At 64.9% G+C, this 22,230-nt stretch overlaps 3 protein-coding genes across 3 annotated transcripts; 2 read left to right on the top strand and 1 right to left on the bottom strand.

Annotated features, from left to right (window-relative positions):
• The first annotated feature begins 212 nt into the window (after positions 1–212).
• On the top strand, positions 213–6,268 carry CHLRE_17g719522v5 (uncharacterized protein). Its single transcript, XM_043072229.1, has 10 exons — positions 213–657; positions 785–1,087; positions 1,397–1,735; positions 2,278–2,374; positions 2,847–2,942; positions 3,251–3,314; positions 3,504–3,617; positions 3,742–4,153; positions 4,353–4,973; positions 5,240–6,268. The coding sequence occupies exons 1-10, from the start codon at positions 595–597 to the stop codon at positions 5,915–5,917; spliced, it is 2,787 nt and encodes a 928-aa protein (XP_042914688.1). The 5' UTR covers positions 213–594; the 3' UTR covers positions 5,918–6,268.
• Positions 6,269–6,322: 54 nt separating this feature from the next.
• On the top strand, positions 6,323–13,688 carry CHLRE_17g719500v5 (uncharacterized protein). The gene is made up of 13 exons (XM_043072228.1): positions 6,323–6,764; positions 7,088–7,196; positions 7,720–7,862; positions 8,662–8,718; positions 8,990–9,125; positions 9,517–9,624; positions 10,157–10,324; positions 10,510–10,557; positions 10,750–10,857; positions 11,465–11,597; positions 12,111–12,248; positions 12,556–12,635; positions 13,104–13,688. Exons 1-13 carry the CDS (start codon positions 6,409–6,411, stop codon positions 13,284–13,286), a joined length of 1,767 nt encoding a protein of 588 aa, XP_042914687.1. The 5' UTR covers positions 6,323–6,408; the 3' UTR covers positions 13,287–13,688.
• A 6-nt stretch (positions 13,689–13,694) lies between these two features.
• Positions 13,695–22,182, bottom strand: CHLRE_17g719450v5 (uncharacterized protein). Its single transcript, XM_043072227.1, has 12 exons — positions 21,700–22,182; positions 20,769–21,315; positions 20,040–20,116; positions 19,692–19,773; positions 19,155–19,301; positions 18,505–18,657; positions 18,024–18,190; positions 17,594–17,700; positions 17,222–17,248; positions 16,810–16,898; positions 16,425–16,580; positions 13,695–16,141 (listed from the first exon to the last, which is right to left on the bottom strand). The coding sequence occupies exons 1-12, from the start codon at positions 21,918–21,920 to the stop codon at positions 15,572–15,574; spliced, it is 2,343 nt and encodes a 780-aa protein (XP_042914686.1). The 5' UTR covers positions 21,921–22,182; the 3' UTR covers positions 13,695–15,571.
• Between the last annotated feature and the right edge of the window lie 48 nt (positions 22,183–22,230).

The raw sequence follows: 22,230 nt of genomic DNA, 5'->3' as shown, positions 1-22,230 counted from the left end.
CGCGTTGCCTCATTGCAGGACGGGCGCGCTTCCCCCCCATCCGCAAAGAGAGAGATGCAACACTTTCCAAAGGTGTCGTGTTTGGGACACAGCATCATGACCAGGCCACCCATGATGAACTGCACGGGACTACTGTACACTGAAAAGCCAGGGATGCAGACTTGCGCTTGAATTCACATCAGCCACCTAACCCCGCGCCCCTGGACGGGGATCACGTCTGAGTATACTTCGGAGTGACAGAGCTTCACTCGTGAGTCCTGCGACTAGCAACCCAGTGGTCAGTCAGGCAAGGGCTGGCGGACTCAAAGGGGCCAGCCAGGGGGGCCTGCGACGCAGTGCACATGCTGCCCAGCGTGCCAGGTGCACTGGTCCAGAGACGCGCTTGCTTCTATGACGTGTAATAATATGAAATAAATAGGCACAAATTGTCGCTTACCATACCTCGAGCTGTGTTATCAAGGCGTAATGGCTGCCGAAACGTCGGCGCAAGCCTCAACGACCAGCCAAGATAACAGTGATGGCATACTCCTTTACTATAAATATGTAAGGCTGGAGGGGTCGACACAGGATGATGTGGCGACTTTCTATCGGGAAATGTGCGGAAGGCTCGGTTTGCGCGGCCGAATACGCGTCGCCCGTGACGGCGTGAATGTGACGGTAAGCAGCAGTATCACGTCCACAGCCCCAATTCTTCACGCTGCTGTCCTCGTAGCGTCTTAAAGCCTGGCGCCCCCGCCGCTGTCGGCGGTACACACCTACCGCACCGCACACCCCGCTTTAACAGGTTGGCGGCCCCATGCCAGCCCTGCGCGCGCACGCCGCCGCGGTGGCAACACACGCCGTACTCGGCACCGCCTCCGCCGCCGGCTCTCACGCTGCCGGCGCTGGCGCGGCGCCAGCCGCGCCAGCAGCCGTCGACGGCGGCGGCGGCACCACCGCCCGGCACGGCGCCGACGGCGGCACAGACCTGGACGCTCTGGGCGCGGCGGCGGGCATTGACTTCAAGCTGGCAGTGTCGCGGGGCGCTCGCAACGCGGCCACCACGTCTGAGACCGGCATGGACACGCTGGCGGTCCGGTTGTGCGAGGTGGGGTCACGATGTTACTGGGAAGTGGGAGGGAAGTGAGAGGGTGCGGGGGTGCCGTGCCTCGGGACTGCGGGCTGTGGGCTGTGGAGCGCCAGCGCCCTTGGGCTCCCAGATCCCGGCGGCAGGGCGACGGCAGCCGACACCCAGCCCTCCTCCACGCGCTACCTCGTTGGCTCGCTGGGACCAACATGGGATTGTATGCAGCAAGAGTAACGACTGTCGCGTTCCTCACCCTCGTCTTGCCCCCCGCCCCCCGCCCCCACCACCGACTTATCTCCCTGGCCACCGCCGTGTGCCCCCCCCCGGCAGGAGCTGGTGACTCTGGGGCCGCTGGCTCGCAACCGCGCCGACCCGCGCGCCAACACGGCGCCGCACCTCACGCCGCAGCAGTTCCACCGCCTGCTGCAGCGGGCCGCAGACGAGGCAGCGGCGGCGGCGGAGGGGGCGGAGGGGGCGGCGGAGGAGGGGGCGGCCGACGGCGCGGGGGTGGCGGAGGAAGCCGGGGAGTGGGCGGCAGAGGGGGCGGCGGCAGGGCCTGGGGCTGGGGTGGAGGCGGCGGCAGCAGGCGGCGAGCTGGGTGCTGGCGGGGGTGTGGTGCTGCTGGACGCGCGGAACGTGTATGAGACACGCATTGGGCACTTCCAGGCGGTGAGTCCATGGGGTGTGTGTGGAAGGTTGAATACTTGAGCCCAACGAACAGGTTGGGGGGAAGGGCCGTGTGGCGGGGTGTGGCACTGGGGACTGGGTGCTGCCCGGGGGAGGGAGGGGCCGAGGTTACTCCAAACTCGACGAAGGAGGTGTGACCTTCACCTTTGGGGGTGGCGGCAGGGCGGCTCCAGTGGACCGATGCCGTCCCCGCGGCAAGCGCGCGCGGACGACATCGGGCCGCTGGTTACTGCCAATCCCTTACCCCCTAGCTCGCGCTGGAGCCAGGAGCCGGTCGACATCGTCGGTAACGCTTGATGTTCCGCAAGATGGTCTACCTTTTACCACTTCCTTAACTAGTCATGAATGTAACCCCCCGTAAACCCCTCAGCCCCGCAATCCCGCAACCCTCCCCAGCCCCATACACACATATACACGTATCCGTAAGTAACTCCGACGCCGTCTGGGCGGGCTTCGTTTTGTTAACTTTTTAACACACATAAACACGGCTGCTCCTGCTCCTGCTGCCCCGCTGTCACTGTCAGGGCCCTGCTGTGCCGGTGCTGGACCCGCGTACGCGCTGCTTCAGCGAGCTACCGGCCTGGCTGGACGCACACGAGGCGGCGCTGGCGGGCAGGACAGGTGGGGGCTGTAAATACCAGCCCAAACTAAACCAAACCAACTAAAACGCATGGAGCACAGGCAGAGGCGTTAGTTGCAAGCGATAATGCTTACGGGATGGGGGGCGGGGGGGAAGGGGGGCGGGACAGGGCAGGTGTGCTTGGGAGGGGACAGGGGGGGGGGCAGGGGGTGGTGTGGGCGGGTCGGGGGTCGGAGGTGGGAGTTTACAAATACCAGCCCAAGCTAAACCGAACCCATTGCAAAGGAGCGAGGAGGAGAGCACGGCCTTTGTTTTGACGACGGAGGGGGAGGGGTCGGGGAGTCGGGCGTGGGGAGTTGGGGTTGGTGTTTGCCCGAGCCCAACGAAATGGGGCACTGGGTAGTGGGTAGTGAGTGTGTGAAGCGGCGACTGCACGGGTGAGAGATTGTTCGCCGGTCGCAGGTCCTAGATGGTGCCCCCACGCGCTGCCTCCCCCTGCCCCCTGCCCCCCAGTGCTCATGTACTGCACGGGCGGTGTGCGCTGTGAGCGAGCCAGCGCCTACCTGCGGGAGAAGGGGCCGGCCTTTGCCAACGTGTTCCAACTCAGTGGTGAGCTGCTGGCGGTGATGGTGACGATGTGGCGGAGGAGATGGCGGCGTGTGCAGGGTGCCTGGCGGGTGGGGGAGGGGGCAGGGCATAACATGGAGGGCGTGTGGGGCGCGCGACGGGTGTTCAGGTAGCCGCGTGTGAAGTAGGGGGGGGGGGGCGGATGTGGGTAGGGGGGGCGTGGGCGTAGGGGCGATGGTCGTGGTGAAGAGTGACAGGGGTGTCGTTACACGGGGTGACGTTACAACTGGCGTGCCTGACACGGCACGGACACGGCGCACACAACACGCCCCAAACCACTGGCCCCCCAGGCGGCATCCAGCGTTATCTGGAGGCGTTCCCTGACGGCGGCTTCTTCCGCGGCAAAAACTTCCTGTGAGAGCCACCTTGCTTGTTCTGTAGTCTTAATGACGGGTGGGCTAGTGGTGTGATGGCGTCATTTTTTGTGAGAGTGCGCGTGTGCGTGCGTGCATGAAACTCGTAGCCACCTACTCAGACGTGCCACACGCCTGACTCACAGCCTGCAACTGCCCATATGTTCGCCGCTTTCACGACTGCGCGCAGCTACGACGACCGCATCTGTGTGGGCCCCGAGGCGGCTCCGCACGCGCCGGCGGTGGGGCGCTGCCTGCTGTGCGGGGTGGGGTGGGACGACTACGGCGAGCGGCTGAGGTGCAGGTGTGTGTGTATATGTTTGCATGTGTGTGTATGTGTGTGTGTGTGTGTTTTCCCTCGTCTCTTAGCTCTGCGCCAGACAGCTGCATCAGGGACGCCCCCTCCCCACCGTCCCTCTCTTCCGCAGCCGCTGCCGCCTGCTGCTCCTGGTATGCGACGGCTGCCGTGCGGCCCGCCACGCCGCCGCCTCCGCCCCCGCCGCCCCTGCCGCCTCCACCGCCGCCCCCGGCACTGCCTCCGGACCTCCTCACAACCACGGCAGCGCCCGTCGCCAGCACAAGCCGCCGCCCCTGCTGTGCGAGCTGTGCGCTGCTGGTGCTGAGCAGCAGCAGCAGCACCCGAACGGCACGGCGGAGACCGCAACGCCAGCGGCAGACCAAGACGCGGCGGGCCAGGGCGGTGCCAGTGCGGCGGCGGCAAAAGCGCCACCGAGCGCGGGTGCAGGGATACCTCAGCAGCAGGCGCAGGCGCAGGTGCAGGGGCGGCGGCTGCGAATACTGTGCCTGCACGGCTTCCGGCAGAGTGGGAAACAGTTCATGGTGAGAGGCGCTCCTCAAAGCGTATGTGCGCGGGGGCGCGAGGCGGGTGGGATGGGGCAGCACAGGGGGCACGGGGCCGAGAAGGGCGGGCCTTGCCAAGCGCAGCTGGCAGGCGCATGAGCAGGTTGCAATTACGATAGTCGTGAAGTACGCCATGCATGTCTGTGTGCCGCCGGCGCCGCTTACGTCAACGCCTCAGGGCCGCACCTGCTCGCTGCGCAAGAAGCTGCGCGACCTGGCGGACTGGGTGTTTGTGGACGCGCCGCACACACTGCCGCACTACATAAAGTACGACAGGGCGCGCAGCTGCAGCAGCCGCGCCGCCGCCGCCGCGGCCGCCGCCGCCGCCGTAACTGCGTTTCAAACCGGAAGCGCACATGATGGGGAGGACGAGCAGGAGGAGGGCGTTGCGGAGGACCACGAGCCGGGTGTGGAGGGCGAGGCAGGAGTCGGCGGGCTCGATCACGGGTTTGGGATATCGCCGCCCGCGTCGCCCGGTGCCGCACTTGCGCCGCTGGTGGTGGAGCTGTTATCGCCGGGCCGCCGCGGCGGCGATGGCGGCGGTGGCGGTGGCGGCCCGGCTGTGCTTCCACCCGGCGCTGCCCGGCGCGCGTGGTTGGTGTCGCCACAGCTGCTGCACCCCGGCAGTGGCGCCGGAGCGGGTGTCGGGGGAGCGGCGGGCGGCTGGCGCGAGGCGCCGGACTTTGTGGACGAGCAGCAGTACACGCAGCAGACGGAGGGCTGGGCGGAGTCGCTGGCGGCGCTGCGGCGGGCGGTGCGGGAGCAGGGGCCCTTCGACGGCGTGTTCGGCTTCTCACAGGTGTGTGCGTGTTTGTGTGTAAGGGTGGGTGGACCACTGCTCTAAGATTTGTGTTGGGCGTGTTACTGTCGCGCGAAACTTGTCGTCGCACCAGGCTTTGGAGGATGTCCCGTCCATCGTTTTATCGCTGCAGTTCTGGGTCTTGGTTTAGGTGGGATCAACTACCCCCCCCCCTCTGCCTGCACTCCAGTTTTCGTTGGTTTGGGTTTAGTTTGGGCTCGTATTTACAACCCCACCCCACCCCCCCTGACCCCGGCTGCACGCAGGGCGCCGCCGTGGCCGCAGTGCTGTGTGCGCTGCAGCAGCAGCACCGCCAGCACCGCCAGCTGCGACAGCCCGCGCCGCCACAGCCGCCCGCACCGCCGCCACAGCCGCAATCGCCGCAGCAGCCCAGCGGCAGCGACGACGTCAGCCCCGGCGCTGGCGACGGCTGCGACAACGCAGCAGACAGCAACGACTTCGGGTTCCGCTTTGCGATCCTGGGTTCGGGCTTTCCCTCGCCAGCCGCCGCCCATGTGCAGCTGCTGGAGCAGGTGGGACCCATCCGGCTGCCCTCACTGCACGTGTACGGCTTGGCGCCGCAGCCGCAGCCGCAGCCGCCACGATCGCCGTCAGCTGCTACTGCCACTGCAACTGCCGCAGTTGCGGCGGCTGCGGACGCGTGCCATGCTGCGGCGTCGCCTGGCGGTGTGGCGGATGGGGGCGGGGCGGGGTGTGGTAGTGTAGGAGGTTGCGGCGGTGACGGCAGCGGTGGCGGTGACGGCAGCGGCAGCGGTGACGGTGGGGCGGGTGACCGGCAGATCCATGAGGCTGCGAGTGAGGCGCTGGCGGCCGCGTTTGCGCCGCAGCAGCGCCGCTGCCTGCGCCACACGGCGGGGCACCTCATACCCGCCACCAAGCCGCACGCGGCGGCGTTCAGATCCTTCCTGTCACAGTTCCTGTGAGCGGTGGGGAGCGGGAGAGAGAGAGAGCAGTTGTGTTTGTGTGTGAGAGAGAGAGCTGGGGGGTGAGAGAAGAAGTACCGCTCGTGTGTGTGTGCGCTGGCTGCGCGTCAGTGGGCGTGTTGTGTGAGAGGCTGCTCGGTAGCGTGGCGCCCCGGAAGGCCCGATTGGTGTTTGATGTGCGGATCGCAAGTAGGAGGTGCGGCTATATGGGTTGGCGTGGGCACGAGGGATCGGGGAAGAGTCTGCGCCCGGGGCCGACGGGGCCGCTGGGGCCACACACGCGCCGGACAATTTTCGAGCGATTCGGCATTTCCAAGGCGTGCTTACTGTGCAGCTGCTTTATGAAAAGGTGCATGTCGCTTTCATTATATACTTGGTGCTTTACATGCTTCCAGAGTGCGCTCTCACGGACTCTTTTACACTGGCCCGCAAGTGCAACACCTCTAGGTCGCCGCTCGCGGCTCGCGCTCGCATAAACGTCCAAAGTCGCTATGCATTCCAGCAGCGTTTATAGTAGAAAAACTTGCCCACGGTCGGTCGGAGGCCCTGCTGCCTGTCGATTACATGCCGTTTCATCAATCGCCCGCGCTGCCTCGCGCACGACCGCATTGCGCGCAGCAGCAACCTCCGAATCGCAGACCGCCAGCGGTGGCAGTAACGGCTCGCCGCAGCGTCGCGGCCCTAAAGCTGTCGTCGTGGGCGGTGGCTGGGCTGGCTTTGGCGCTGCTTACGCGCTCAGCCAGGCGGGTGCGGATGTGACGGTCCTGGATGCGGCCGAGCAGCCCGGCGGGTTGGCCTCATCCTGGAAGAGTCAGGGCGGCAAGACCGTGGAGCCGGGCATCAAGGGGTGAGCGAGGCGGCAAAGGGGGGGCCGGGAGGGAGAGTGACAGGGAGGGGGCCGGGGGGGGGGGAGAGGGCGACTTGTTCCGGAGGGCTGACGTTGTGGCACCGGCAAGGGGCAAAGGGGACTGCATGCAGAGCACACACGCCTCGCTTTCACCAGTTTCATGCGCACCCTCCCTACCTCCCCATACCCCATCCAGCGCCCGTCTTCAGCTAGCGCCTGGAGTGCCGGGACCTTCTTCCCAGCCTCTCCACCCACCCCCACCCCCCACTTACACATTCTCTCCCCACCTCCCTACCTACAAACCCCCCCACACACACACACAGGTTCTGGTACCAGTACGCCAACATATTCAGTCTGGTGGACCGGCTGGGGCTGCGGAACGTGTTCACAGAATTCACACAGAGCAGTTTCTACACGCCGGAGGGACTGCAGGTTCGCGGGCGGGGGGGGGGGGCGGGGTTCTTGTAGACACCGGCCCAAACCCAATGCAATAGAGCGAGGAGGAGAGCGTGGCCGATGCTTGGCAACAGAGTGGCTCGCGACAATAGGGGGGCTGCAGTAGTGTTGGTGGTATGGGTGGGGTGGGGCGGCCGCCGTGCTGGGGGCCGCTTGGGCGGTAGACACGTGGGCGGTGGGCGGTGGGCGGTGGGCAGGCGGATGAGCCGCATGGTAGCGTAGAAGCAGGCATGGCGGGAGCGGGCAGAGGAAGAGCGTAAAGAGTGCACGTCACACGCCCGGGACAAACGTCACACGCCCGGGACCGTGTGAGTGCCAGCCCCCTGCCCCCCCTGCCACCACCCGCCCCTACCCTGTCTGCCTCCCACCCCCATATCTCTACTCTTCACCAGTCCACCCCCACTCATCTGATACCGACATCGTCTGCAGTCTTCAGTGCACCCTGTACCGCTTTTTCAACCATCTTTGCAACCCCCATACCTCTACTCCCCACCCCCAGGTCCGCTCGCCTCTCTTCCAGTCCCAGCCGCGTCTGCCCACCCCCCTGGGCTCCTTCGTCTACACCGCCCCCTACTTCACGCAGCTACCCCTGGCGGACCGACTCACGGCGGGCCCACTCATTGGGCCGCTGCTCGAGTACAGGTGCGTGATTGTGGGATTGTGTGTGTGATTGTGCATGTGAGTGATTTTGTGTGTTGTGGGGGCGGGCAAATCGAGAGCAAGCCTGACGATCGGTGCGCGGTGGTGGGGCATGCACAGGCATCGTGGGAGGGAGGAGACAACAGTGGTGCCACGAGGCAGGGCAGTCCGCGACAGCGCTGCGGCCTGGGTGGGGGGATGGGCGGGCAGCGGACATGGCAGCGGCGCTGCCGCAGCACTGCTCCTCCGGCACCGCTAGGCCGTTCCCCTACATGTCGGCCTTCCTGTCGTGTTCCCCACCCGCACCCCTGACCGCCGCCTTGCCATGGGGGGACACAGGCACATGCGGGCCCCGACACTACTCCCGCACCTCTCTTGCCGGAGCACCAAACACCTTGTATCGCCCCGCCCAGCCCCGCTCCCCGCCCCGGCCCGCCCAGCCCCCCGCCCCCCGCCCCGCCCCGGCCCGCCCCGGCCCCCGCCCCCCGCCCCACGTTCCTGGCTACGCCTTCACTTCTTAACTAATCATGAATGTAACCCATCCCCGCCCCGCCCCGCCCCCCGCCCCCGTGATCGTCTTACTGACGTTACTACAATACGATCAACCTAATTAGAATAGTCGTTAGACAAAATGGGAGAGCAGCAGCAGCAGCCTTCGGCGGGTCTACGCGCTGGAGCTGGCCGCTGGACTTCACGGACATCGGTAACAACGCGTCTACGCTGCAACTGTACCTGCCTACGACTTCACTTCTTAATTAATCATGAATGTAACCCCCCGCCCCCGCCACGCCATCCCCCGCAGTGCTGACGCGGAGGCGTATGAGGCGTACGACAAGATCTCAGCCCTGGAGCTGTTCAGGTGCGCGCACGTCCATGAATCACATGTGCGTACACTGCGATCCGGTAGGAAACACACACACACACACCTGCTCGCATATGCAGGCGCTACTTGAGAGTTTCCACACTCATCGTGCGTGGCGCCTCAAAACACACACACACGCCCCACTATCGCACACGCCCCACTGTCGCACACGCCCCAACCACCGCACGCCCCCAAGCAAACTCCACGCAATCCACGATCACACAGTGTCGTTCTCCTCTCCCCTCCTCTACCTCCCTGCTCCCCTCAGGTCTGCGGGCGTGTCTGCCCGCCTGTACCGGGAGTTCCTGGAGCCCATCCTGCTTGTGACGCTGTTCGCGCCCGGACACAAGCTCAGTGCGGCGGCGGCGCTGGACGCGCTCTACTACTTCGCACTGGCACACCAGGTGCGGCGGCCGGAGCAGGGGGCCCGGGCGGGGGCCGGAGCGGTGGGCTGAGGCGGGAGCTGGGGCGGGGGCCGGGGCGGGGGCTGGGGCGGGGGGCGGGGCGGGGGCTGGGGCGGGGGGCGGGGCGGGGCTCCGCGGCGGGGTAATCCAGCACGTATGTGCCGTCCCCACATCGACGCCTGACAGTACCGGGCATACACCAGCGCCTCCTCAGTGGTCATGCCTGGAAACCTCCTCCTCCATTGCTCTCGGGCATATACCCTACTCCCCGTGGCTACCCTCCCCCACCCAACACACACACACACACACACATACACACACACATACACAATGTTTTACTTCTGCTCTTTAAAACACACATACACACACAAGCGCCTGTGTGCCCCCGCAGCCGGACTTTGACACGCGCTGGTGCCGGGGCTCCGTGTCGGAGCGCATCCTGCAGCCCTTTGCGGCGCACCTGGCGGCGAGAGGCGTCACACTGCTGGGCGGGCGCAAGGTGGGCCGGAGGCCTGGGCTGGGGGGGGTAGCCATCCATGGGATGGTGTGTATCAAATATGAAGGGGGGGGAGGGTGGGGGAGGGGTTGTAGATACCAGCCCAAACAGGGGTGGGAAGGGAAACGTAACAATAATAATGGTACACCCTGCGTGACAGGGGCCCCACCATGAGGAGGTAGGGGCATGAGGGCATGAGAGACCACCACATTAGTGGTCTCCGCCACTGGGCCCCTGTCCCCCAGGGAGAGTGGGGAGGCCGGCAGCGCGCATAGGCGCGCTGGGCCGCCTGGTCCCACTCACACAGCGGGGCGGGAAAGGGAAATGTTGGGGGGGGGCGGGGCGGGGCGGTGGGCGGGGCGGGGTGTGTGGCAGGGTTTGTGCAGTGAGTGGAAACGTCAGATGGGCGAGGGTGCAAGACGCAAGCGTGTGTCACCTTCGTGGCACACGTGTGCGCCTTGCTGTTGAGACCTTCCCCATGTGCGGCCGGAAGGATGTGACGCGTACCCTGCCAACCACACATGTGACGCGGCAGGTGGTGGAGGTGTTGCCGGGCGCAGAGGGCGGCCGCCGGCCGGGCCGGGTTGTGGCCACGGCCCCCGGCGGCGAGCGCGAGGTGTGGGAGGCGGATGCGGTGGTGTTCGCGACCGGCATTGGCGCCATGCAGCGCCTGGTGGCCGCGTCGCCAGTGCTGGCAGACCAGGTCGGTGTGTGGAGGGGGAGTGTGTGTGTGTGTGTGTGTGTGTGTGTATGAGCTGGGGATAATGCACCGGCCATCCTTTGCATGCCGTATGCTGATGTGCCGTGGCCTGCGTGCGTGGCTGCGAGAGGTGCTGCCTGATGAGGTGCCGCCTGCTGCGTGTGTGTGTCCCCGTGGTCCCCCTGCAGCCCTTCTTCACCGCCTTCAACAACCTGAGCTGTGTGGACGCAGCCGCGGTGCGGGCCGCTGGGGGCGGGCGGGGGCGTGGGGCGGGGCCGTGGTGCAGGGCCGAGACATGCGCAACCCTCAGGGGCACGGGAGTAACGGGAGCATATGCGTGATGCAAGCAGGTCGCTTGACCGCCCTTCCACCTGACGCTCCCTCCTCCGTGATCCCTCGCTCCCGCTCCCTTCCCCTGTCCCTTGCAGGTGCGGGTGTGGTTGGACCGGCGCATACGGCCCGCCACGCCCAGCAATGTGCTTGTGCGCTTCCAGCCCGACGTCGGCTCCACCCTGTTCCACCTGTCAGAGCTGCAGGTGGGCGCATGTCTGTGTGTGTGCACGCGTGTGTGTGCGTGTGTGTGTGTGTGTGTGTGTGTGTGCACGCGTGTGTGTGTGCGTGTGTGTGTGTGTGTGTGTGTGTGTGTGTGTGTGTGTGGTGAAAGATCAACAAAACGAAGCCCGCCCAGACGGCGCCGGAGTTACTCACGAATACCCACCGAACGCTGGGCGTTGTGTTGCCGCGTCGACCCCAGTGGTCGTACTTACCCGCGAAAAGCCTGTGACCCTACGGGCAATCGATGAACGACTTGTATGTGTGTGCGTGTCATGTGTGCGCAAGGGCCTTGCTGCCGGGGTGCGAGAGCAATCCCGGCAATGCAGTGGCCACGCACGCACGCACCTGCATCAGCAGTAAACCCCGCCCCCACCCCCCACCTCCCCTTTCCGTATCCCCTACCCCGCCCCTGCCTACTGTCTACCGTTTCCTTAGCTAATCATGTCGCGTGCCACTCCGTTGTCAAGCATAGGCCACGCTCCCCGCCTCGCTCTATTGAATTGGGTTCGGTTTAGTTTGGGCTGGTATCTACACCCCCCCACACACACACACACACGCACACACCGCACACACCGCACACACCCCCAGGACGAGTACTCTGCCACGGAGTCGGCCCGCAGCAGCAGTGTGGTGGAGGCGGACTTCTACCACGCCGCGGCGCTGCTGCCGCTCAGCGACGAGCAGCTGGTGGAGGACGTGGTGATGAAGCAGATGATCCCAGGTGCGCCGGGGGCTGAGGGGAGGGCGGGGGGAGAGGGGCGGAGGGAGGGAGGGTGAAAGGAGGGTGAAAGGAGGATGGAAGGAGGGTGGAGAGGAGCTGTGGTGTTTTTGAGGCCGAGCTGCTGATGAGGACGTGGAGGCAACACTGCAGGGGGGGCGCGGGTTTAAACACCGGCCCACACTAAACCGAACCCAATGCAAAAGAGGGGGGATGGGGCCATCCCTCGCTCCCTCATACGCCCACGCATGCATTACGCTTTCACGCCGCACACGCTGGCGTGGGGGTTATAAAAACTAGCCCAAGCTTTCATAAACCAACTGAGCTAGTGAAGCACAGCAGCGGCGACAGTTGCAAATCAGGGTGAGGGAGAAAGGGATGGTGCCATTCACCTCGCTCCCGCATACGCCCACCCATGCGTCCATGCCTTCATGCATTCGACGCCGAACATGCTCTTCTCTAACCACACCTGCTGCTGCTGCTGATGCCGCTGCTGGCCCCGCCCTGGACCTGTAGCGGTGGACCCAGCGTCGCGGCCGCGGGTGGTGGACAGCAGTGTGCTCCGCTTCCGCGGCGCCGTGAGCCTGTTCTCTCCGGGGTGCGCCGCGCACATGCCCACCACCCGCACGCCCTTTGCCAACACCTTCATGGCAGGTGGGCGCGGGGCCTGTGGGGGTGGGTGGGCGGGCGGTAGCGTAGTGGTATGCTGGAACATGCGAGTGTGGTAGTCAGGAGGTGTGCTGTCGCGCCCTTGTGCGCATGCATAACGCTCACGACCGAAGTCGTGTTGGGGTCTTGCGCCCCCACCATCACCACACACACACCCACACACACACCACTAGCCGCCACTGCTTGCTGCTCTGTTGGCTCGACCCTGCTACTCCGCATGTTTGTGCCGCGTGTGTTTTCACAACCCGTTGTTCCCCACCCCCACGCGACACACACGCGATCACCGGCACAGGCGACTGGGTGCGGCAGGGCCCGGGCACACACGCCGCCAAGGGCCTGTGCCAGGAGAAGGCGTACGTCACAGGACTGCAGGTGGGCTTGGGTGGGAGCTGTGCGAGTGCGAGTCCAACGACCTTACAATGTACTACTGACTATTGCAGTGTAAAGTGTGCAGTCAGGTTATGCGAAGTCATGCGTCGCTTTCGCATGCGCAAAACCCCGACTCCCGTTCACGAGCCAGATTGTGCGGTCACCGTAAATGACCTAACGGTGTTGGCTTTCTCCTCCGGACAAATGCGACGTAACCTGTTGTGTTTTCGTGACGCAACAGTCGCCGGTATGGACTTGCAGCAGTTGCCCACGTACAAGCGCGCAGTGATGTGGCATACCGTACATCGCCGTGCCGCGCGCACGCAGCAAACACGTGAACCACCATCACGCCGCTTGCTGCCTGTCCAAGCCCAGCCTGCGCCTACCGCCTTCCTTCTTTCTCCCTCAGCAGACGACACTTCCAATGCGTAACGCTACTTACACTGCCCCGCCCCCGCCCCAACCACACAGGCCGGCAACGCGGCGGCGGAGGCTCTGCGGCTGCAGCCGCGCGCAGTGGTGCTTCCCGGCGAGGAGGACGAGACACACATAGCCGCCGGCCGCGCCGCAGTGCGGGAGCTCCGGCGCCTAGCGGCGGCGGCGGCCCCGCGCGGCGTGCCCAGTCCCCTGGGTGGGTTCACGTTGCTGCGGTGACCAGTGCTTGATTTGGCGAAGGGGAGGACGTCCGGAGTCCGCCGGTGTTGGTGCGAAGGGGAGGTTGTTGGAAGGGGATGGGGTGGCCGCCTTTGCCAGTGCGGTGCGTTCCGTTCCGCCGAGGTTTTGATGTTGCACGGCAGTGGCAGCTGAGGAAGAGCAACGAACGGAGGAGCTGACACCCGCTGTATGTGCGATGTACTTTGGCGAAGGGCTGGCGTGGCGACTGGCGAGTGGCTTTGCTCTTGGTGCATTCCTAGACGTGTTGCCGGCGTGTTCGGTGGCAGTCAGCCAAGACCGGGGGGGAGGAGCGGAGGAGCGGCAAGCCACGCCGCCATGCGTACTTGTGACAAGCGGGTTTCGCCGCTCACAGCTGTACTGCCGGCCGGGCTTAGTCATCGTTGTCTGTGTCGGAGCAATTGGGTTACACATCACCCGGATCCAGTCAGCCTACTGGTACACGCAACAGAACATGCCCACGCCCAAAAGCCTACTCGAACTTGAACGGGCTGCGATGCCCGCGACGCAACAGAAGTGAGTCACACCGCCACAGAGATGCTGCTGGATGCTGCCACCAGCTACCATCACGCACCAGCTACCATCCAGCACACTCTTACTTGGCGCCGGCAATCCCAGGACCACACACTCCCTGCCGCCCAGCTGCCATTAAACTTGCCGAAATAAAACGGAGCACTGCCCTGCAGGACTGCATGCTGCATTCGTTGCGACATCCCTCAGTCTAGTCCAACTGTAATAAATACGGACACGCGGCCATGCGAAGAACAATGAACCCCTGTCTGGGGCCGTAGTCACTACGTTATGCATGCAGATCACGTGTCGTTCGCAAACTGCCAAGCGTGTGTTTGTCGCCGTCTCGCACCGTCATGCTGAGGAGTCGGCCCAGACTCTCTTACCGAGCCCGTAAACCGGCCACAAAGACGGGCGTAGCCGCTACCAGACGACGTAGGCCATCATCATTCACCACATCAAGGTTGGGCTGCATGCATTTTGCGTTGGAATTCGGATAGCAACCGGGCCCAACAGAAGCCCAACTCCCCTGCAGTCTCTGGCTTCAGCAACCCAAGCGAAGTAATCACTGAACAGCTCATAAGGAAATCCGTGCTGCTTCACATCATAGCTAAATTGGATAAAGGCAAGCAAATGGGCCGAAGTACAACAGCACTGACAACGGCACTCAAAGAACAAGTCCTTTGGGGCGCGCAAGCCGCCTAGGGGACACTACGAGACCTCATGCGCATTCATCACAGGTATGTAGTGTGCTTGCAGCGCCTCCAACGGGCGCTGCTCAGCCCTGCATTCAACCCCCCGCCCGCGCATCGGATGTACACGCCCCTAGCCACCCACCCCGCCTCTGTAAACTCAGTAACTTCAGAATCCCCGAACTCAAACCAACCCCCCATACACGTTCCCACATGCGCGCCACACGTGAACGACCACCAGCTGAGCGAGCAGCACTTGAAGCACGTGGGGCGCGAGGTGCGGGTGCGTGGTGACGCCCCGGCCCGCACCAACCCCAGTCCCCACAAGCCCCCCCCCACGCCGCCGTCTCACACTGACCGGCCGACCCCGCGGAGCCACATCGACTCATTCGCATGTACACTTATGAAGTGTCATCAACACTTCCACATACACACATGACGTGTCAAGCTGAGTGCTTCGTGACTCCTTTTGCCGACGCCGACAACCCGCCCACGCCAGGGGCGCCCACCACTGCCGCTGCCGCCGCGCCGTTTGCATCTGCATGCGATGCGACGAACGTCTTGAAGCTCAGCGCACTTGCAGCGCTGTGCAACCACCCCCATACCCACCAGATCGGACCCGAACGGCCAATTTGGGCCTAGCTTGATTGCAACCGCAACAGCAGTTGCCCGTCCATTCATTGTTTCAAGGCAATCCGATCCAGACATTGCACCAACGTGGCGTGGACAGCCCACTTTTCCCTCGAGGGCGAGAGCCACCTTTTCTTGTCAAGGCAATCCTAATGAATGTTGTCAGTGAGCGCTGTGCCCTGAACACCCCCTTATCAACAGTTCTGCGAGTAAAGAAGAATCCGCCGAATTTGCGCCTGCGCAAGATCTCTGCGACAGTACCAGTAACCCGCAGCAGCAAAAATATCGCACCCCAGGGCACGCTGTGGACTGACACGCAGACGACCAGGCCTGCAGCGTCACACCTCGCCAGTGCTTCCCGGCGCGCCCTGCCACCGCCTGCGCCTCTCCCCATGCGCCGCTCACTGCTCCTGCCATCACGACCTGCTGCTATAGCTACAGCCCGTACTGCTGCTGCAGCAGCAGACGCGCCACCCGCGAGCCTTCGGCCGCCGAGCCTGCCACGCCGCTTTCCGCGCTGTGATGCGCCGCCGCGCCAGTGGGGCACAGGGCCGTGCCTGTGCTGCCGCTGGCACCGCCGCCCCCGCCGTACACCGCCGGGTGCGAGCCCGAGTGGGGAGCGCTGCCGCCTCCGCCTCCGGCTCCGGCCGCCGCGATGGGATGCGGTGCATGGCCCGACGGCACCTTGCCAAGCCGCGACGCGCGGCGCACCGCACCCGCGTGTGGCGAGACCGGCACCGCGCCACTGCTGGCGCCGCTGTGCCCGCCGTGGCTGCTGCTGCCGCCGCTGCCGCGGCCGTCGTCCGGGATCGGCGGGTCCTCGAAGCGGCGGCGGCTGCTGCCACCGCCGCCCTGCTGCAGCTGCCGGCCGTCGGCGGTGGGCGGCATGAGCTCCATGAGCGAGTTGGAGCGCGTGTACACGATGCGCACCGAGCTGCGGCGCTGGAACATGGTGATCCAGGGGTGGTGCAGCATCTCCAGCACCGTAAGCCGCTCAGCGGCGTCCTGTAAAAGAAACAGGTGCAAGCATCGCCGGTGTGCGGGGCGGTGTCAGGCGGCGGCAGAGGGCGCCGGCGGGCGTGCATAACGCACCAGAGTTCGTGCGTGATCCGTGTGCTGAGTCCTTCGCCCCAGCAGATTAGACCCATTCCCAGCCCTGGCCAACGCCGGCCGCCGCCTCCACGCCCGCGCTTCCAGAGTCAAGCTGCGGGGCACGTGCGACACCGTGTGCAAGCAACTGCTGTCGCATCCAAGTGCAGCCACAGCACACCGCCGCATGCGCACGCACCTTGTGCAGTGCGCGCGAGATGAAGTCCCGGGCTAGGTCCGACACGGCGTCGGGGAATGACACGTTGGCGTGGATGATGTTGCGCGCCGTGTCAATCATCTGCGCCGCCTTGAACGGCGGCGCGCCCACAATCAGCTCGTAGGCGAACACGCCCACCTGCACATGCACACGTGATGGCCAGGGATTGTGTCGTCAGGGACTGTGGCTGGCTAACCACGATGCCTGGTACCCCCTTCCCCAGCAATGTCCTGTTCAGATCCATAATCCGTAACCCGACCGCCACGCCGCCACGCCCCGTACCGTCTGGACCGGGCGCATAGCCCCCCCATCCTCCTCCCTCCTCCGTGGCCCCGCCCCCCTCCCCCACTGGTGTGCCCCCACGCACCGCCCACGCGTCCACGGACTGGTGGTAGTGCGCGCTCTGCGGGTTCTCCTTGTTCTCATCGGGCGTCTTCTTTGTGGGGCAGCGAAGCACTGCACGCACAGCAGGTGACAGGGGTGGTGGTCAGGAGTGGCGAGGGCAAGGCAGGAGGCGTGCTGCGATGTTTGGTGCTCGTAAGTGGCGGGGAAACACGAGAGCTGGGGGATCGAAAGGAAGGGTCCTCTCGACCTGGCGCGCCCGGGCCACTACAGCTGCCCAGGGCCCCTGTGTGCGCAGTCAGTGCGGCCCATGCAAAGGCCCTTGCGCCTGTCCCCACCCCTACACCCCTACAGCCCCCAGGCCCCTACACCCCCCCAGGCCCCTACACCCCCCAGGCCCCTACACCCCCACACCCCTACAGGCCCCAGCTGCTCACCCTCAGGCGCCATGTAGTCAAGCGTGCCTGTGTGACAGCGGCGGGGCAGGGGGGTTGCAAGGATGTTTGGAGAAGCGGTACAGGATGCACTGAAGACTGCAGACTGAGTCGTTACCAAAAGGGGGGCATTGCAGAGTGAAGGAGGGACGGGACGCACCACAAGAGACCGGCGCAGGCCAACACCATCGCGCATGCATGCAGGCGCACGGCGCATGCCCCTGTCACCGCCCACCAACATCCTGCCCGGACCCACGCGGCAACCAAACGTGCCGGCCGCCCCCCAACCCCAACCCTGCAACCCCCAAACTCCCGCCCCTCTCCCCCGCCGCGTGCTTCCTCCATCCCACTGGATGCACGGTGGCACACACGCACCCGCGCGCGTGTTGGCCCTCTCCTCCTTGAGGCTGATGGCCAGCCCGAAGTCCGCCAGCTTCAGGATCTTCCCCTCCGCGAACAACACGTTCTCCGGCTTGATGTCACTGAGGGATGTCAATGAGACAGTGCGAGGCCAGACCAAACCGAATGAGCGGTTGGCGGGAACCAGACGCGGCAGTTTGTCGGTTGTCTGGCAGCAGTCAGCACTGAGCCGTTTGAGCCTGCCTTCCCTCCCTCTCCCTCCCGCGCCCCGCAGCAGTAAGCAGTCAGCATTTACTGCCCCTGCCGCCTCTTCCCTTCCCTCCCTTCGCCCCCTCCCCCCAACTGCCCGAGTCCCGGCCCCCCCCAAAACTGCCCGAGTCCCGGCCCCTCCCCCCAGCTGCCCTCCCCCCTGCGCCCCTCCCCCCCATGCGCTCCCCGCGCCCACCGGTGCACGATGCCCTGTGTGTGCAGGTAGTGCAGCGCTGTGAGGAAGGGCTGCAGCACCATGTTGACAGCCTGGCGCTCCAGCAGCCGCCCGCCGCACTTGTACATGAGGCGCAGCAGGTCGCCGCCCGTGCAGAACTCCACCACAAGCACCACACGGTTCTGCTCCTGTGGGGGGCCGGAAGTTCAGGGAAAGGCGCGCATGCCAGTGAGAACGAGGCTGGTAGAGGTGGAGGGCGCCATCGCCACCACCCGCCGCCTGGCCCCCACCCCACCCCGATGCGTCTTGTCACCCCAGGTCTCCGGGTATTGTGGAACACCCCATGGTTTTGCGTTTGGTTCTTTTAGCCTCCACCGCCCCGCTGCTCCCAACCGCCTCCCGCTGCCTCCCCCCGTCCCCGTCCCCGCCCACGCCCACGCCCACACCCACGCCCACGCCCGCACGCCCACACGCCCACACACGCCCACACGCCCCCACGCACCAGGAAGCAGGCGTAGTACTGCACCACGTTGGAGTGGCGCAGCCCCGCGTGCAGCTTGATCTCGCGGTAGAGCTGCATGCGCTGGATGTCGCCCTGCCCCGCCAGCTTGTACACCTTGAGCCCCACGACCTCGCCAGTCACCTTGCAGCGGGCCTGCATGTGGGTGGGTGGCCGGCGCCGCGATGTGTGTGAGGCGGCGGTGTGGTCGTGGCCGGCGGGCGAGGTCGGTCAAACCCATGTCCGCAAGCTTAGCAACACCACACATTGGGGACTCCGCGGCGAGGGTGGTGGTGTCAGGGGCTACGCCAGGCCACCTGAAGGCCCCCCCTCCTCCATCCACGCACCTCCCACGTCTACCAATCAGCTCGCTGCAGCTGCAGCCCCCCCAAAGCCATCCTGACACTCGCAGCAACCCTGAAGCTCACCCCCCCCCTGCTCCATCGTGCTCCGCCCGCCGCGCCCCCGGCTGCCCCTCCAGCGCCCCCGCATCCCGGCGTACTGTCCACTGTTCCCACTGCACGTCGGCACTACAAGCTTGTGAACAACTTCCTCCGTCTTTCACGGACGGCTAACCCAACCCAACGCAGCCACGCCCCAGCCGCCCAACCCCCAGCCGCCCTCCTCCCGCCGCCCAGCCGCCTCCGTCGCACCTGGTACACGTCTGAGGCGTATCCCTTGTGCAGCTGCTTGAGTAGCTGGTAGTCGTCTAGGCTCCAGCGGGGGCGCCGCATGCGGTGCGGCAGCGCGGAGGACACCGCCAGGATGGAGGTGGTGGTGCCGTTGGTGTTGATGATGTCCTGTGCGCGGGGTTGAGGCGTGCGTGGCCGTGCGAAGGCGTGCATAAAGAGAGTTGCCGAGTCAGAACATGAAGCGGTTTGCGTGCTATGCACCTGTTTGTGTATGTGTTAGTAAAGGGTAACAGCGAGTGACCGTGCGGCCCCGATCCTAATGTCACTCCTCGCTGTGTGACCGCATCTTAGACCCTTTCTCAGGCCGCTGCCGCTGCCGCACCGATGTCCCCCCATTTGGCCCAGCCCCATGCACCGGTGCCGCGGGGCCCCACGTGCAGCCTCTCCCCCTCCCGCTCGCCCCGCAGGCCCCTCGCGCAGACCCTCTAAACCCTCACGGTTCTGGGTTGGCAATGATTCATTTGGGATTGGAAAGAACTAATCCACTGCCCCTCTCACCTCCAGCCGCCCCTGCGGGGTGATGGTGACGGCGCCCGCCGCCACCTCGCGCGCCTCGCTGACAGACACGTCCGGGTTGAAGCTGTGGTGGTCCGGGTTACGGCAAAGCAGTGGGTGTTTTAGAGGGGTGGGTCGTACACCACACATCCGGCTGCCGTACCCAGGGCGCACTACGCCGTATGTAAGATGGCAGACCCCACTCCCATCCGGCATGTGCGTCGCTTGACAGTGCCGACAACCCAAGGCTTCTCCCGCGCGAAAAACCCTGCTCTTGTGTCACATAAACACGCACTCAGCACGCGTTTCCCTCCCTTGTGCGCTCTGTTGCCACTCGGATCCGCTGCCCACCTGTACTGGTCCAGGTGCAGTAGGTACTTGAGGGACTCACTGCGCTTTGGCGGCCGCCGCACGCGCTTCTCGGGCTCCTGTAACAGCAGCGTTTGGGAGGATCAGGAAGAGCGTGATTCCAGGTGTGTCAGCTGTCAGGTTGGTGGGCTGCTGGTGTGCAGGCGTCAGGTTACGCGGGCTGGGTCTGGTTTCGGGAGCAGATTATGGTGGGAGTTTCGACGGGTCGGACGCTGCGGGCGGCAAGGGGCGGCAGCTCGGCGGACTGCCCTGAGTCAGCGCGGTACGGACTATAGGTGTGCGGTACTCCACATCACCTCGCGCCCAACAACCTCCTAAGCACCCTCCGTGTACCCATCCCAGACTACACACGTTGCGCGTACACACACACACACACACACACACACACACACACACACACACACACACACACACACACACACACACACACACACACACATATACACACACATATATATACACACACTGTAACGACGGGAAAAAGGCCCTTCGAAGTTATCAGGAACGGGAACCCGCGTTACACACACACACACACACACAGTCACGCGACGCTCGGTAAAATGGTGGGTATCGGTAAGTAACTCCGTCGCGTCTTTGGGCGGGCTTTCGTTTCGTTTTTTAACACACACACACACTCACACACGCAGTGCATACACTTTCCAGCGCGTATTGGTTTTCCTTGTGCTCTGCAACACACGTGCCGACACCCACCTGCGGGCCTGCGTGCTCGGGCTCGGGCAGCCCCTCCGCCTCCACCAGCGGTCGGGGCGCACATGGCATGCCGCCGTCCAGCAGCATGGGCAGCGAGGCCACGCGGTTGGGCGCGCGGCGGAAGCTGGCAGGCATGGCGCCGGCAGGACCGCCGCCACCACCACCGCCACCACCACCGAGAGCCGGAGCGGCGGGGGCACGAGGGGATAGCGGCGCCACGGCTGGCAGGGCGCCTGGAGGTGCCGGGCCGCCGGCGCCTTGGGCGGCAACGTTGACGAAGCGCAAGGCACTGGAGCCGGGGCTGCCGGCGGCGGCTTGGGAGGGTGTGCAGGGGCGGGAGCCGGCGTGTGCTACTGGTTGGGCGTGGCCAGAGTGCGGTGCGGAGGGCTCAGCTGATGAAGAGCCTCCCGTGTCGTCCTCTCCCTCGTCGTCCGAGTCTGGCTTCATCGTCTTTACGCCTTGGAGCACCACCCGGCTGCCTTGCCGCTCGATGATCGTCGTCTCAAATCGGCTGTGTGGCGACGTGACGCGCGTGATGGATTCAACCCTGGTTTGCGCAGCCGGGTGTGACGGGTTCACATGGGGGATGTGGGGTTGGAATGTGGGGTTGGGGTTACTGCAGGGCCCACTGCCACATCGCTACCGTATCCTGCCAACTTTCGTACCATCTGGTGGGGTCTGGGAATCAGATGCATCCAACGGGACTTCACCAACCTGCCGTAACCCTGTCCCATCGCACACCATATCCTGCCACACACACGTGCGCCCTTGAGGCAATCTCCCTGCCCAAGTTTGGCTGATTTAAGCCAGCCAACAGGCCTGTTCAGCTGTCCAGTCCTGGCTAAGATTACCCGCTGTACATGGGGTGCACACAAAGCTGCAGGCCCACCCCAGCCCAGCAGGCCCCCCCTCTGCTACGCCCAACGCCCACCTGTCAATGCGGGTTTGTGCAGCGAGGTGTGACGAGTCCACGCGCCATAGCATCGGCGACGCAGAGACCGGAGACGCCAGTCCGTTGACCGTCTTGGGTTTGACGTCATTGCCGGGCGGCTTCACGCGAGGAACCGACGCTGAGGCCGGGCGGACATGCACCGCCGCATCGCTTGTGACGTCGTCCTCGAGGTCTTTATGGCTCTTTAAGAAACTTTTCATCTTTTCTAGGAATCTCATCCTGTCTTTGCTCGCCGAGCGGCTCGCGAATGCGAGCGCAGGACAACACTATTAGTGTGCACGGGCGGATGTGTGCTAGACAAGCCAAATATGGAGACCAAGGCGGAGACTAGGCAGTCAAGGTAAAGGTGCAGCTCGAGCGACGTAATGCAAACCAGTGCGACCCCAAAGCGGGCCCGGTTTAGCCACTTGTGTGTCTGGGGGGGAAAACACTCTTGCACCCGCTTTGAGGAGCCTGAATTAAGTAGGCTACAATTTGCTCGAGTTTAATACAAATAATACTGCAAGGCTA

Source organism: Chlamydomonas reinhardtii, chromosome 17 (assembly GCF_000002595.2).
Source record: "Chlamydomonas reinhardtii strain CC-503 cw92 mt+ chromosome 17, whole genome shotgun sequence".
NCBI lineage: Eukaryota > Viridiplantae > Chlorophyta > Chlorophyceae > Chlamydomonadales > Chlamydomonadaceae > Chlamydomonas > Chlamydomonas reinhardtii.
The sequence above is the reverse complement of the archived record's forward strand: the minus strand, read 5'-3'. Positions and strand labels throughout refer to the sequence as shown.